Source organism: Perissodus microlepis, chromosome 8 (genome assembly GCF_051167445.1).
Source record: "Perissodus microlepis isolate ML-2025 ecotype Zambia chromosome 8, ASM5116744v1, whole genome shotgun sequence".
Classification (NCBI taxonomy): Eukaryota; Metazoa; Chordata; class Actinopteri; order Cichliformes; family Cichlidae; genus Perissodus; species Perissodus microlepis.
The window spans coordinates 29,263,605-29,278,580 of record NC_140468.1 but is presented as its reverse complement, the minus strand read 5'-3'; the positions used below and the strand labels follow the sequence as shown (position 1 = coordinate 29,278,580).

The 14,976-nt window shown below is 44.0% G+C and overlaps 1 protein-coding gene across 2 annotated transcripts; it reads left to right on the top strand.

The window, feature by feature from the left end:
- The first annotated feature begins 400 nt into the window (after positions 1 to 400).
- Positions 401 to 14,958, top strand: rac3b (Rac family small GTPase 3b). 2 transcript variants are annotated; one of them, XM_084938541.1, is made up of 6 exons: positions 405 to 588; positions 4,011 to 4,082; positions 5,073 to 5,190; positions 7,306 to 7,368; positions 7,973 to 8,132; positions 12,637 to 14,958. In XM_084938541.1, the coding sequence occupies exons 1-6, from the start codon at positions 554 to 556 to the stop codon at positions 12,765 to 12,767; spliced, it is 579 nt and encodes a 192-aa protein (XP_084794667.1). In that variant the 5' UTR covers positions 405 to 553; the 3' UTR covers positions 12,768 to 14,958. The 2 variants fall into 2 exon arrangements, with proteins under 2 accessions (XP_084794668.1, XP_084794667.1); XM_084938542.1 differs by lacking the exon at positions 7,306 to 7,368 and having other exon boundaries at positions 401 to 588.
- The last annotated feature ends 18 nt before the right edge of the window (positions 14,959 to 14,976 follow it).

Sequence of the window (14,976 nt, the reverse complement as noted above, 5' to 3'; positions counted from 1 at the left end):
AGTTTCCACTTTCAACAAGGAAACTTGTACAAGACAAATTTCTTTTGGATCGAGTATATCGAATATGATCAATTCTAAACGTTTCCACAATCTGGCGATTAAGTACGTTTCCGGTCTGCGTTTCTAAATATTTATGAAGGCAGCGAACACACAACAACTTGTGCGTTTCACGAGGCTTAGCTCGGGATTGTCCGACGGGGTTAAACTAAATATCTTTGTGCTCAGTCACGTGAATTGCCCTGTACTAGCTGTCTCTATAACTTAACGTTGTTGATGTAACGTAAGTAGCATAGCTGGTAGCATGTAGCGATGGCGGAAGTGATCGGAGCGAACCATCTCTTTGTCTACTGGCGTTCTTCTGTTCCGCCTCTGTCCCTTTAAGAACGCTCGGCACTTCTCGGAGACTGTCGTAACTGCTCGTCATCGACCCTTTTCACTGCGGCTCCATCGCTGAGCGGACTGGCCCGCTGTTCTCGTACGAGACCTCAGCGCTTACTGTCGGATCGGTGAACTCCCAGCGCCGGCTCCCTGAAAGCCTCCAGCTGCTGTCCAAATGCAGGCGATTAAGTGTGTGGTGGTCGGCGACGGGTAAGAGCACGCTCACAGAAACGGCACATTGGTCATGTGGGGTTCAGTGATGCATCCACTGATGGATGGATGATGGGAGGATGCTATGTAGTGAAAAGGGGCTGGGGCTCGGCGATCCGTCGGTCGCCTGTCTTTCTCAGATACAGCTCCACGGGCATCTGCATGTGATCACGTCTTCATCCAGCGCAAAGGCAGGAGCGGAGCATCGAGATGCTGCGGGAACACCTACACGCCTGGTAGGCCATTGAAGGCGGGCTGAAGTGCTGATGCACGCTAAGGAATTTGTGGCCCTGTCAGTGGCAAGCAGCAGGCCCCGCTGCCCTAATTCTGCTCCTACTGCATCCAGATCCCACCCAGCGGCATGTGCACTGAAGTCTGCTGCGAGAGTGCACCGCGCCGTTTGGAAATGCTAACATGATTAGTGGTCGCTGATTAAAGCCACCGGCACTCATATCAGTTCTTACAAACATCAGGAGCGGCCAAAGGTCTTTTTTATCATCAAAGGCAGAATGGGAAAATAAAAGAATGCTGAGTGCAAATGTTGAGTGCTGCTGTCTGCACACACTGTGTTTACAGCACGGTGGTGTGGAGCAGTCCAACCTACAAGCTCAGTTTACCTTTCAAGTCGAGAAGTCCTCGCCTGCCTCCAGAGGGAGCTGGGGCCGCTCGATCACTGCAGGAGTCCTAGTCTCACTTATTATTGGTCATTACTGAGATCACACTTCTTTAACACACATTCAGCAACTTTTAAAACATCGTCCAGTTGCTGAATTTTTAACCTCGAGGGCTTAGCCAAAACAAGAGCCGGATATTTCCGAACAGCTGCAGTGGTTTTATGGCTCTTTCTAACCAGATCGTCTGCACTGAGCTAAATGTGCCACAGCCTGCACAAGTGTGAGTCTTTGACTTGTAGAGAAACGGGCTGTCTTGGATTTGTAGCAAAAGTTTAAAAAAAAATGCAGCAAAATTAAATAAATGTCATTTTAAAAATTCTTTAAATAGTCTTTTTTTCATTTTAGAAGCACAGACTGTAAGTAAAGATGGCAGTAGCTTCTGGGTGTGAAAAGCAATGGCACCTTAGAGATGCATTACTTCTAATGGCCACCAGGAAAAGACCTCCAGTTTCACCAAAGTCTCTGTGGAAATGATGCTCAGCAGTTTAATCTAGTCTCACCTCAAAGGTGTCAAGTTATACTGATGACATCACAAAGCCCAATGCAGTCACCAGGAAGAATACACCTGGGTCTGCTACTGAGCCTCCGTGCCCGGCTAATGTGAGGATTCAAAGAGCTACAGCGTGACAGTGACAGCGTGACAGTGACAGCGTGACGCCCGCGGTGGATACTTGCATCTTTATGCAGTCTGTGGTTGGAATCCACAGACTTTAAATGTCGCACACAGCCCTTGAAAAAGTAACCCTGACAGTGTTGTTGAGATTACCGCAGGGCTCAGAAAGCTGTTTCTAACAGGAACCTGCTGTTTTGTGCGATGAGGCTGTTTACGAGGTGGGCGGGATATAAAAATGTGTGTTTTTCTCGTCAGCTGCCACAAACAGCTTTAATACAGACTGTGCAGATGCTGCTAGCTGTGTGTTTGGTGTCTTCAGAATGTGAACAGATTGTTACCTGATGCCTTCACGTTATTTGACCCACGCTGACAGTAGCACGCAGGGACGTAATGAAGTGAACGACAGCAGGTTCGCTGCTTCAGTGTCGGGGTCGTGGGCCAGCTTCACACTCGGAGCAGGGATGTGGTGTTACCAGCACCTGTGCATTCACTGCTGTACATCTGAACGTGTAGCACTGTGTGTGTTTGTGTAACAGCATCTCTGTTTCCCTGCAGTTGTTTCAACTTCCTGTTCCTGTGGATCTGTTTGGAGACATTTAAACTCCCTTATGTGTGACTTTTGTACTCAGTGCTTCACACTCATGTGTGACCTTTGTATTATTGCAGGGTTTTACCTTGTTTTGTTGTGTTTTGGTGCTGCATAAATAAAACTGAATTGAAGTTGAAGCGTGTACATCTTACAGCTTCAGTTTGTGCGACGCAGAGCAAATCTGAACCATTTGTGTGTTTTGAGTGAAACAGGTGTGATTGAGAGACGTACTGTGTGAGTCCAGAGGTCTGGAAGTGAAAGCAAAGGCTTTGCATATTTTCCAGGAGACGGGTTCTGCTGGACATCTCCACCTCAGTGGGTGTCACGGTGGTACAGTGGTTAGCACTGCTGCCTCACAGCAAGAAAGTCCTGGTTTTGAACTTCGCATGTTGTCTGTTCCTGCATGCTTTCTCTCCTGTACAGTGGGTAGTTATTCTGAAGCATCATTTCGTTTTCACTTGAAGGACCTAAAATCTGCTTGTATATCAAAGCCATGTCTGATTTTTAAAAGAGAACTGCGGGGCCTGAGCTTACCCTTTGATGGACTCATTTCTAACCCTGGCCATGTTGGTCCCTCCCAGCAAGCATTTTAGCATCTTCAGCCCTAACTACCAAACCGTCATAGCAGATCTCACTGTAGCTGTAACTCCTTATTTATACAGTTCTTACTCTGTGGGCTCTAAGCTCTTGTATCTGTGACACAGTCACATAGATCTTTGGGTTTTGTGTGCTGCCCAAGGACAGCCTGGATGAGCTGGGGATCACACCACCAGTGTTTAGATCAGTAGATGAGCCACTCGATCTTCTGAAGAATAGTCGTAATCACTGAAACTGACTAATGAAGCAGCTGTAAGTGTCAGTGTTTCCCTTCTGACCAAACAGAGACCCACTGACCTCAAATCACTCTTATATCAGTCACACATTTTGCCACCGTGTGTCACTGCTGTTGGTCATGTCTGTGGAGACGAGCACACAGAATCGCTCATGAGTCATGCATGAGCAGCCAGCCAATACTCATCCATGCTGCCACCAGTAGCATCGAGTGGCTCGAGTCGGAGGGGAGGGGTGCTGTGGGCCTGTGAGCAGAGGAGAGCTGGGCTATGTCTGCGAGTAACTGTGTGTGTGGACAGGTATGAACATCTTTGTGGGGACCAAAAATTGGAAGCTTACTATACTTTGGTCCCCACGAGTCTGAAGGCGTTTTTGAGACTCAAAATGTGGTTTTACTCGTGCTGTTCTAGTGTCAGGGTTACCATTAGGTTATGGTTAGGGTCAGGGTTAGGCATTCATCTTTGATGGTTGCATCATGTCCATGAGATGTCCCCACAAGGATATAAGAGTGAGTGTGTGCGTGCGTGCGTGGCTACCATAGAAGGCTACTGTGTCCCTAGGCAACATATATGTAGGCCAATGTCTGTGTGGCACTCAGCTGAAAGGGGATAGAGGCCTCCATTGTGCTCACACATACATGTAGCCTGTTTACGCTCAGGTTTGTATGAGAGTGGAGCTGCAGCCTAATTTTGGATCTCTGCTGTCACTTCCTCAGGGCTGTGGGTAAGACCTGTCTGCTGATTAGTTACACCACCAATGCCTTCCCCGGTGAATACATCCCCACTGTGTGAGTAACCCAAACACTCCTCATGCTCTCACAATACCACCATCTAACGCTGTAGGGCTGAGCGCTCTGTCAAAGATACTGTGCTGTCGAAAGGTTTCAGGATTTAATAATAATTATAATAATAATACAGCTGTTCTCCTACAAGAACTTAGTTGACAAGAAAGAGAACACAGAAAAGAGACGAATGAATGTCGAATGAAATCAGATTAAATAAAAGATATCGCTCATTCAGCGAGCTGTGAATGTGCTGCAAACTCCTGCAGTTCTGTACACTGAGAAACTATACATGCTCATCAATGGGTGATATTTGTAGTATTTATATATTTAATATTGCAAATCAAACAGACTGATGTTATGTATACTCCTTAATGCTTTTTTTAACTTTTCAAATTTTAAGCTGTTAAGATATTTTGGTGTTTATCAGCTACGTCGTGACACAAATGTTACATTTTTAAACCAGCATAACAAAATAATCATGACAACTGTGCCAAGCCCAGAAAAGTTCCCTTAAATCCTGTTTTTCAAATATCTGCTTCTCACCTCAGTCGTGTTAAACCGCTCAGCTGAGCCAACTGGCAGATGGCTCTTTAGTATGAACAGCATATATCCCATAGGTTGGAAACCAGTTCATATCAAATTAGAGTTAGTAGAGTAATTCAGTTTCAAAGTGCTGGACCCATCCGCAGCAGAAAAACCTGATACCTGAGAGCCCAGTGAGCACTGGGCTGAATGAGGAACTCCCAGTTCAGCTCCGGACTGGACTGTTTGCTGTCCCTTAAATTTCATTCTCTCTTTTAAAAGCTTTTATCAAATATAGTAATGCAACACCAAAAAGTAGACTTGGAGGAGAAAAAGCTTCCTTAAATATTTACCAACTGTTATCTAGGCGGTCATGTAGTTCTGCAAAGTGTTGTTTAGGAGTAATCACACTACTCTGTTGTCAGTAGTCTCAGCTGCTTTTTACTCAGTGTGCTGTCCAATTTCTTGCAGCTTTGACAACTACTCTGCCAATGTGATGGTGGATGGGAAACCAGTGAATCTGGGTCTGTGGGATACAGCAGGACAGGAGGACTACGACAGGCTCAGACCACTGTCTTACCCACAGACGGTATTCCTACTCTTTCCTCCCACACACTCACAGCATGCCACAGATACGTGACTGAACCGAGCTTTCTGTTGTGACCTGTTTAGATGAACGAGTAAGGGAATGAAATTGAATGTGGTTAATGTACGAAGGATGCTGTAATGCTTTGTAGACCCCAACATTTATCAGTTTATCCGTTTAATATGAAAACTGTATGCCTTAAATTACAAATGATTATCCCAATATTTCAAGAAGTCCAAACTACACTCACCAGTTCAGATGGCTAACAGGGCGTACACGGTGTGAGGAAAAGGCTGTTCGGCGATCTCTCATTCAAGATTAGCAACTGCTTCCCTTCCCCGTCTGCAATGCATGCTGGAACTCTGGCAGTCCGTCATCTTGATTGTTGTGGCAGGTTATTCAGTTAGTGAGCAAAGAAACGCCACCATTTTCACTGCATTGTGCACTGGCACCAGACACCCCAGGGTGTTCCACTATGAGCGAGCTCCTCCAACATGCAGCGTGTTCAGCTTTAAAGCTGCTGACTCTGTAAGTGCAAACTGCCAGCTCTCATCAACAACGACAGTCCTTCACGTGAAATTCAGGTTAGTTTGAAAAAGAATTGGATTTGAAGTCTGATGAAATCCGCCTGTGCAGTGTGGGCACAACAGAACTTCCAGGGAGCAATCCAGAAATAGCAGGTGGAAGCTGCCTGGAAACGGCCAAAAGGATGATCTGGGAGGCGATTATGCACACAGGCACTGATTCAAACAGGGATTTTCACTTTCATATCTCTGTCCGTGTGAAAAGCTAAAAATGATGTCAAACACTGTGATGACGATGCCGAGAAGACAGGCGGTGAAATGTTGGTCAGCACGGTCTGACATCAAAAAAGGAGATAACGGCGCACACCTTTGACGTCCAAGATAAAATCAACATTTTCCTTCACCAAGTGTACGAGCAGAACATGGTTCCTGAAAGTGTTCACCCTGGAAGGGCTTTAAGAAGCCCTGTGTTTTTATAAAAATGGGGATTTTGACATAAAACGTCATTTACTTGTGTATGAAAAACACTGAAAAACAGCCTAAACACTGAGGAAAAGCTACAGTTACCAAAGTACCGCGCACGTGTGGGCGGGGCTCCAGTTCAAGGGAAGGTTTTCATGCACAGTGCTCCCTCGCTATAACGCGGTTCACCTATCATGGCCTCGCTGTTTCACTGATTTGTTTTGTTTTTGTTTTGTTTTTTTGTGCAATTTTGCTTTTTTTTATTTTTTATTACAGCGCATTGTGTTCTGCGTCCTGATTGGCTGTAGACCATTGTCAATTAGTCTTGTGCCGTGTCTCCTGTACAGGACAGAATATGTTCAGTTTGTCAAATTGACATAAATCTCCGATCCCAGCAGTGTGACTCTGCTGCACTGTATGTTTGTACGTTTTCTCCCCAACAAACACAACAACGTCGATGAAACGTCGTCACCTGCGCGTCTTTGGTTTCATCCTATAATACTGGACTGATTGTTCTAGGTTTGAACACTGAGAGAGTTTAAACAAGAGAGAAACGTGTGAAGATGTTCATGCCTGTCTGAGTGTATAAAGTGTGCAGTGAGGGGTTTTACAGCCTTAAAATTAATCTGTAATAACTGTAAGAAATAAAGCTGCCTACTTCGTGGATTTCACCTATCGCGGGTTATTTTTAGAACGTAACTCCCGCGATAAACGAGGGACCGCTGTGTATATTTGCCCACTGTGTTGATAACCACTTCTTGTGTAGATAAGTACCAAACATTCATCCACTGTCTTATCCGGTTTAGGCTTGCAGTGGTCGGAGCCTATCCCTGCTGCCATAAGGCGAGAGGCGGGGTCTGTCCTGGACGTCCTCGGTCTATTACACTTAAAATGTCTTTGAACAAACAATATGAAGCAGAAACACGCCTCTCTGAGGCTTTTGTGTTGAGACTTTTAATACGCGTCGAAGACTTCAAATAAAGCCGATTTCTTGTGGTGGTTTTACACACACACACACACACACACACACACACACACACACACACACACACACACACACACACACACACACACACACACACACACACACAGATCTCACTCTCAACTAGCGATGTCTCTGGTTCTCTCCCAGGATGTGTTCTTGATATGCTTCTCCCTGGTCAGTCCGGCCTCCTTTGAGAACGTCCGAGCTAAGGTCAGTACGCTGACCGTCCACCCCGCCCCCTCCTTTTTCCCCCTTTCACGCCGAGTCTGACCACAAGGAGGCACATCTTTGGCTCCACCTGGTTTATCACACCTGTTCAGTCCTCAGCTTAGAATGGTCTGGATTTGATGTTACTCCAGCAGGACGTGGAGCGCAGACACACACATTGTAGGCTGAGGACTGAGCGAGTGCAAACACTCTGCAGAGGGAGCGTCACGGCCGGCTGTGGTTTGATCTGCTGAGCATCATGAGACGCTCTCGTGTGAAATCACACTTTTCACGAGGTCTGGGGTCCCTCTGTAGAGTCTCTGTGTTTGCGACGGGATTGTCCCATCGTGTGATGTGATTGGAGGTTTCTTTGCCTGAGGATGTCTTGTGTTCATGCAGCTATGCCTTCATTCAAACTTAATAATAATGTTTTCTGTAGCCACAACTCAGTTTGTTGAATGTCACTGTGGAAAGGGTCATGATGTTCTTCCACCGCCTCCAGCTGACTCTTCTCTTTCTCCTCTCTCACTGACTTTGTCTTTTGTATATCCATTTGTACACATCTGTGTGTGGTTGTGTCTGTGTGTGGGTGCCTGTGGTGCCCTAGTGGTACCCTGAGGTGAGACACCATTGCCCCAACACACCCATCATTCTGGTGGGCACCAAGCTGGATCTACGAGATGACAAGGACACCATTGAGAGGCTGCGGGACAAGAAGCTTTCCCCCATCACCTACCCGCAGGGCCTGGCCATGGCGAGAGAGATTGGTGAGGCTGTAACGGCATCGTTTTTTCTCTAACATTAATTTAGCTATATATAATGATTGCTGTTTGTCTGTTGTCTCAGTAAGTAACATATTAAATTGGATACCAGTGACAGTTGATCCAAAGAAAAGTGTATATAGTTTTCTGGTTTGAGGGAACTAAGTAGAATATTGGTTAGTCAGAGGTGGGATATAACCAGGCACATTTACTCACTTATGTAGGTGTAAACTCAGTTTTAGTTGCTAATTAATTCAATTCAATTTTATTTACCAAATCACAACAAAAGTCGCCTCAAGGCTTTTAAAATTAGTTTCCTGATGATCATTTTCCAAGCCTTTCCTGCACGGTGAAAACATCAGCGGCTGGATGCTCGTGACAAACTGAAATCAGCTGTTTATGGACGGAGTAGGTTCTTCTACTTCTCAGCACACTTACGTGTGATTTTTGAATAAACTTCGACTGATCATTCTTGCTCTTACTGAGGGTTTTCAAATGCACAAGCTTTCCCTGTAGTAAAGTATTGTTACAATGCAGTATAAGTACTTTTTACTTTAAAAAATGTATGTTTTTCTACAAACGAGGTCACCAAAGCCCTTTTCCAATAGAACCTCCACGGAGTGACTCGGCACGGTTTTCTGGGTTTCCCATTAGGCCATAGTTCCTGGTACCAGTTTTTAGCACCTGCTTGGCCGGGATTTCAAGTGATCCAAACAGGTACTAAATGTGACGTCATCAGACTGTATGCCACTGATTGGCTGGCCGTAGCGTTACTAAATGAGTCATGAGAGCGTTCACGAAAGTCCAAATCGCCATTTTTGAAACTGTAACGAGGGAAATGGCTACAAAAACAACGCAGTGATCTCTGAGTGTGACGAAAAGCCACGGACCGAGTAGCAGGTATGTGTTTGCTTCGATGTCCACCTTTGTTGTGGCGTTCGTGTCGCACATTAATTACGCCTCGAGACGCGCAGACGCGTTGCTATGACGACAAGGTACTACAGGGTTCTAATGGAAGACCAGTCGATCCGCGAGTCGAGTAGGTGGGAAAGGGCCTCATGTGACACAGTGGACAGAAACACGCTTTACAAAGTCGATTCCTAAAAAGTTGTGAAAATGAAAACAGGCTGCGTAGATTTAAAGATCTCATGAATTCATACTTCACTGATAATAGAACATAAATGTTTAAACCGGGGAAATGTCACATTTTAAGAAAAATAAGAGCTCATTATTCACTGCATAGCAGTAACATGTTCACAGCTTTGTAGCATTCACTGTCTGCTGCTTGGTGCTCAGCAGAACTTAATTCAGACTGAAAGCAGCTAACGAAAAATACATTTACCAACTTTTTTTAACCTCACTCACTAATTAATGCATAACGCTGTGTTTGCTCTATCTGTGCACACACACACAGATGTGGAGAGGGTGTGCTCAGCCTCCCCTGTACATAAACATGTCCATTAGTTTGGGTTAGAGCTGCTTTGAGTTCAGCCTCTAAAGTGAGGAACATCCAACCTCAGAATGCTGAAACATGCCCACACCCTCACTAACGAGCAGAAGCATGAAGGCGTAATTGGAGAATGATGTTTGTGTAAGTGAGAAACCATGAATTAAATACAGTTCCAGCCAACTGTCAATGAAACATCCTTCTATAAACCTTTGAAGCTTATTAACTTTCCAACATGATTGTTAAAGAGACGTGGATTTAGAAATCATGACCACAGTGACTGTGAGGAAACGGTGACCAGATATCTGTTGGGGAATGTTGTTGCTATTAGACTGGGAGTCACAAGGAGTCAGGAATTCTTTGGACTCGATCTGCTGTCAGTGCACTATAAGTAACTTCCATATGTGCCTTTTCGTCCTGACCTCATCTCAATACTCAGCTCACTGGTATCCATCTCACCAGTTCAAGAGCCAATTTACAGTAACTGTCAACCCAAAGCAATTCATATTGTAGGATAAAGACCCAAGAATGTCAGTTAGGGACAGAACTACCTGGAGACCTCTGCTGGTATTAGGATAGCTGGGAAAGGCAATGTTAGCCTATAAATGCTGTGGGCACATGAATCGTATGTACAGCTGGAGAAAGATACCACTTTATAACCACGTTTGTAGTTTTCTGTGAAGTGAGTTGAAGTGCTTGTCACATGAAGATTATTTGCTCCATTGTTGTAGTCCCACTAAGGAGATGATCCAGTGTTGTAAAGGCTTTCAACAATCTTATAATCTGAAAGCAGCGCTCAAACCGATGATGTAGTAAACCTTTAATTCACTTTGATCAATTCAAATATGGCTGATTATTGTATTGTATATCGGTTATGAAATTATTGTATATCGGTATGTATATATTATTAAAAGCTGTGATAAGAAGCAGATGTTTATACAGCAGCATAATATTCAAGGAGCTGTGGAAGTTCCAACATGCCAGCATGTGAGCAGGTTATGGCATGAAATGGAAAATGATGATTGTTATGATTGTGTAATCCTGATTCATACATGTGATTGTATGACTGTTGTTGTGCAGCATCATTGTTTTTATGAATGATCTGTGCCACTTTGATTATTTGCTTTTTTTAATGAAGGATGTTTCAGTGCATCCTCCAGTGGATACTGAAGGAGGTAATAAAGGAAGCACTGAAGCCCTTTCCTTAGTTTATTCATTTAGAAACTGGTCTTATCACAGCTTCAGTGCAGGGACCAACTCGTTTAGAAAGGTAATTTTTAACTCCAATTTAAAAAAAAAAAAAAATCATTTTAAAAACAACAAAATGCAATGATTTGCAAATCTCATAAATCCCTATTTTATTCACAATAGAACACAGAAAACCTGTTAAATCTTTAAACTCTTAATTTTGAACTATTTCACAAAGAATCTTGACTCATTTTGAGTCTGATGACAGCAAATGTTTCAAAAAGGTTGGGACAGGTGCAACAACAGGCTGGAAAACTCAGTGGTCCTAAAAGGAAACAGCTGGAGGAACAATTTCAATTCAGTTTAATTGTATTTAGACCGCTCCAAATCACAACAACAGTGACCTCAAGGTGCTTTATATTGTAAGGTCGACCCTACAATAATACATACAGAGAAAACCCAACAGTCATATGACCCCCTATGAACAAGCACTTTGGCGACAGTGGGAAGGAAAAACTCCCTTTTAACAGGAAGAAACCTCCAGCAGAACCAGGCTCAGGGAGGGGCGGGGCCATCTGCTGTTGCGTTTTTATAACTAATAATAATTATAACTAATCAGTTTAAATGACAACAGGTCAGTAACATGTCTGGGTATAAAAAGAGTTCCTCAGAAGTAGGCGGGACCAAACTGTGTCTACAAGTTATGGACCAATGTCAGCATGCTTTTCAGAAAAAGATGGACGAGAAGAGCTCCTCGAGGCAAGTGTTGTTGTGATTTCTCTCGATATAAATCAAACTGAAGATCCAGGACTGCTGAGCTGGAATCCTCTGTCAGACAAGAACGGGACAAAGTTCCTCTCCCGAAACTCCACAGCTGCTCTCCTGTTTCCAGATGTTAGAAAAAGATACTACAAAGATGGAAACATACTCCTGTCGCAACCTTTTGGAGATGTTCTATTGTGAATAAAGTATTGGTTTATGAGATTTGTAAATCACTTTGTTTTGTTTTTCTATGTACATGTTACTCAGCTTCCCAGAAGTTGAACTGTGGCTGTGTTTAGCAGTGGGTAGAGACAGCGTGTCATCTGCTACCTTTTTTTAAACACCCAAAATAAACTGTTTAAAAACAAGATTAAACTATTTCATTTAAAATAAAAAAATTATTAGTAAATATTTATATTGTGATTTGAATTCCACTCGCCTTGTGTCAAGGAGGAAAAAACGATCACGCACCTTCTGTAATAGTTCCAGGGGTCTCAAACTCGCGGCCCGGGGCCACTCGCACAAACTCATGTGTCACTTGCACTTGTATTTTGTTCAATACGAACATGTGTGACAGACAGAGGACCAGTGTGTTTATTTGCTCTTTCAATGAAACGATTCAGTTAGTTAAGATATTGCTAAATAATATTTCCATCCATTTTCTTCCGCTTATCCGGGGCCGGGTCGTGGGGGCAGCAGCCCGAGCAGAGAAGCCCAGACCTCCCCCGCCCCAGCCGCCTCCTCCAGCTTATCCGGGGGAACACCGAGGCGTTCCCAGGCCAGCCGAGAGATATAATCTCTCCAGCGTGTCCTGGGTCTGCCCCGGGGCCTATATGATATTTGAAATTTAAAAAAAAAAAAAAAGCAAACAAAACATTTTCAGAAATGTTTGTTTTTTGTATTAATTGAACACAAAAGTATCCTTCAGACGACAGTGCCAGCAGTGGCCCTCAGCTCATTCCAGTGTGAGACCCCTGCTTTATTCATACTCTCCTCAGTATTTGCATGGACAGTTATCTGGTGGGGCCTTTTGGTGAGTGCTAGGTGCTCTGTTGGGTAATGTAGAGGGGCGTATCAGGAGTTTTCCCATCATGCCCTCTCCCTGGTCCTCAGGAGCCGTGAAGTACTTGGAGTGCTCTGCGCTGACCCAGCGAGGCCTGAAGACGGTATTTGATGAGGCCATCCGAGCTGTGCTCTGCCCCCCACCCGTGAAGAAGAGGGGGAAGAGATGCACCATGTTCTAAGGAGGAAGCACTGCTAACACTACACCACATCACCATGAACAACAACCACTACTTCTCTGAGAGGATGAGAAAGAAAACTAGCGAGAGTGAGTGTGCACTGCTGAGATTGCTTTCTTTATATCGATGTTTTTTCAAAATCATATTGGTAGGACCAATATTTAACCCAGTTTTTTTAACCATTACAGAGTAGGGTCATAGGTTCTCTGTGAAAGACAATGACTGTCCAACTGCTTTGTACTCATAGACACGTGTCATGTTGCCACGAGGGCTCACAAAGACTTCTTATCTTCTTACTGCAAAGTCTTTTGTTTCTCAGCTATGCTTGCTTGAAATAATGCAGTGTTGACTAGATAGAACATGAACTGTGAATACGCCTTCAGCTCTGAAGTTACCCTCAGCTTCTGATCTAGGATCAGCACATTAAAAGAAATACTGCCTTCATTCGTTCAGCCCTCATTTCTGACAGTATGCACAGCGAGGTCACCCCTGAGATCTGTGGTCACATGACAGAAACACCAGCAGTTAGACTCTCTGACAGCTTGGTTCACCGGCGGGTGTCCTGATTGGCATTTTATTATTCTCGATCCAAACCAAGTTCTTTAAAATAGCAAGGTATTCAAGTTTGCTCTATACTGCCAGATCAGCGTCTCATTATTAAACAGCACATTGGAGAAAGGTCGTGCTGTTTCCCTCAAAGACCGGCCAAACGGCCCAAGATGCTCCCTGTAGTTCTTAACTAGCACAGTGACTGTAACGATGGTCTAACTGCTTGTATTTGTTCAATCCTCTCAGTAACTTGTCGAGTTAGGACAGATTTCCTGCCAAACGATCACATCAGCGCTGCAGTCAAAGTATAAACATGTAACCATGAACTCATCCTCTTGGGTTTCGTCTCAGTAAAGCCACGCACAGATTCATAATCATAGCCCCGTGTCATCGTTCTTAACTTTTCAATGAGAAAAAGAGATTTTCAGTGAGACACAAAGGTTTAACTGGAGGTTTCAGTCAAAGCTTGTCTGTTTCATTCGAAAAGAGTTCATAACTGTACTTTAGAGGTCTACCTGCAAACCTTTCGCTCGCTTTCAGAAGCATCCTCTGATCAGTTGAAGAATTATTTGGCTATGCCCCTACAGCGTGTTCTTGCTTCAGTCACCTGATCTTGGTCAATTTCTTTGGGTAACTATTCTTAACTGTGAAGATGTGACAGACGAGCTTGCCAAACACACGGGGGCTGTACAACCTTGCTGCCTGAGTTCTGCCTGTGGGAGTGGAGGAGCTTGCATGGGTCTTAAAATATTCTGTCTTAATTTATCCCATTGTTTAGACTGTGTGTGTGTGTTTGTGCGCAAGCACATGAATGCGTGCGTGACAGGTGTGTTTGCGTGCGTGCACGGTGGGCGGGCATGTGTCGGTGTCAGTGAGACAGTTTGGGGTAGTGCATAAAAGACAGTATTGTTTTAAGCCAAGTTTTTTAGTGTCCAGTTTTTGGTACTATTTCATATTGTATTGTAGTAAAACACAAGACTTTTCAACAATCTGTGACATATAGGAAGGAAAAAACACGAATATCAGTGACATCCAGTCATGTACAGAATAATCCTCAGAAAAGGAATGCGTTATGAATATCTACATGTACCTGAATATTTAGCTCGTAAAACTAAAACAATTCAAACTAAAGGGATTATAGTTGCTCATGTCGAAGTTAGAAGTGTCGCTAACAGTGTACAATAAAGGGGCCAATCGTTGTGGAGTTTGTCGTCATGGCAAACAGTGCAGATTGCACCTTTATGAAATGCATTTCTGTATGGTCGCAGGCCTGCTGTGTGTCTGTCTCCCCCGTGTGGCGAGACGCAGCACTGCAGTGCGCTCCGTTATGCTGTCTTTGGTTGGCATAGCTGTGTGGTTGAATCATGTCGTGTGGTCCTGCCTAGCTAAGGTGTCGAAATGTAGCTGAGAAACAGCAAAAGAAAAAAAAAACTACTACTATTGCATGGAAGTTCTCTGGTTATTTGACCCACTGTAACTCTTAGGAGAGGTTGTATGATGAAATGCATTGGCCATGTACGTATGTAATGTAAGATGACTTGTATACTTGTTTCAACTGTTTGTCTTATTTTTTATTACTTCACATGTCTGTGTGGTGACATATTTCAATTTTTTGTATACTAAATACAAATGTATATGTAAGGTAGTCTGCTTCCTGTCATCA

Bases quoted from the DNA above. Each gene is read 5' to 3' on its own strand.
- rac3b (XM_084938541.1), top strand. From the start codon at position 554: ATGCAGGCGATTAAGTGTGTGGTGGTCGGCGACGG. The intron at 7,369-7,972 runs GTCAGTACGCTG...GTGGTGCCCTAG, and splicing joins TTGAGAACGTCCGAGCTAAG to TGGTACCCTGAGGTGAGACA. The intron at 8,133-12,636 runs GTGAGGCTGTAA...CCTGGTCCTCAG, and splicing joins GGCCATGGCGAGAGAGATTG to GAGCCGTGAAGTACTTGGAG.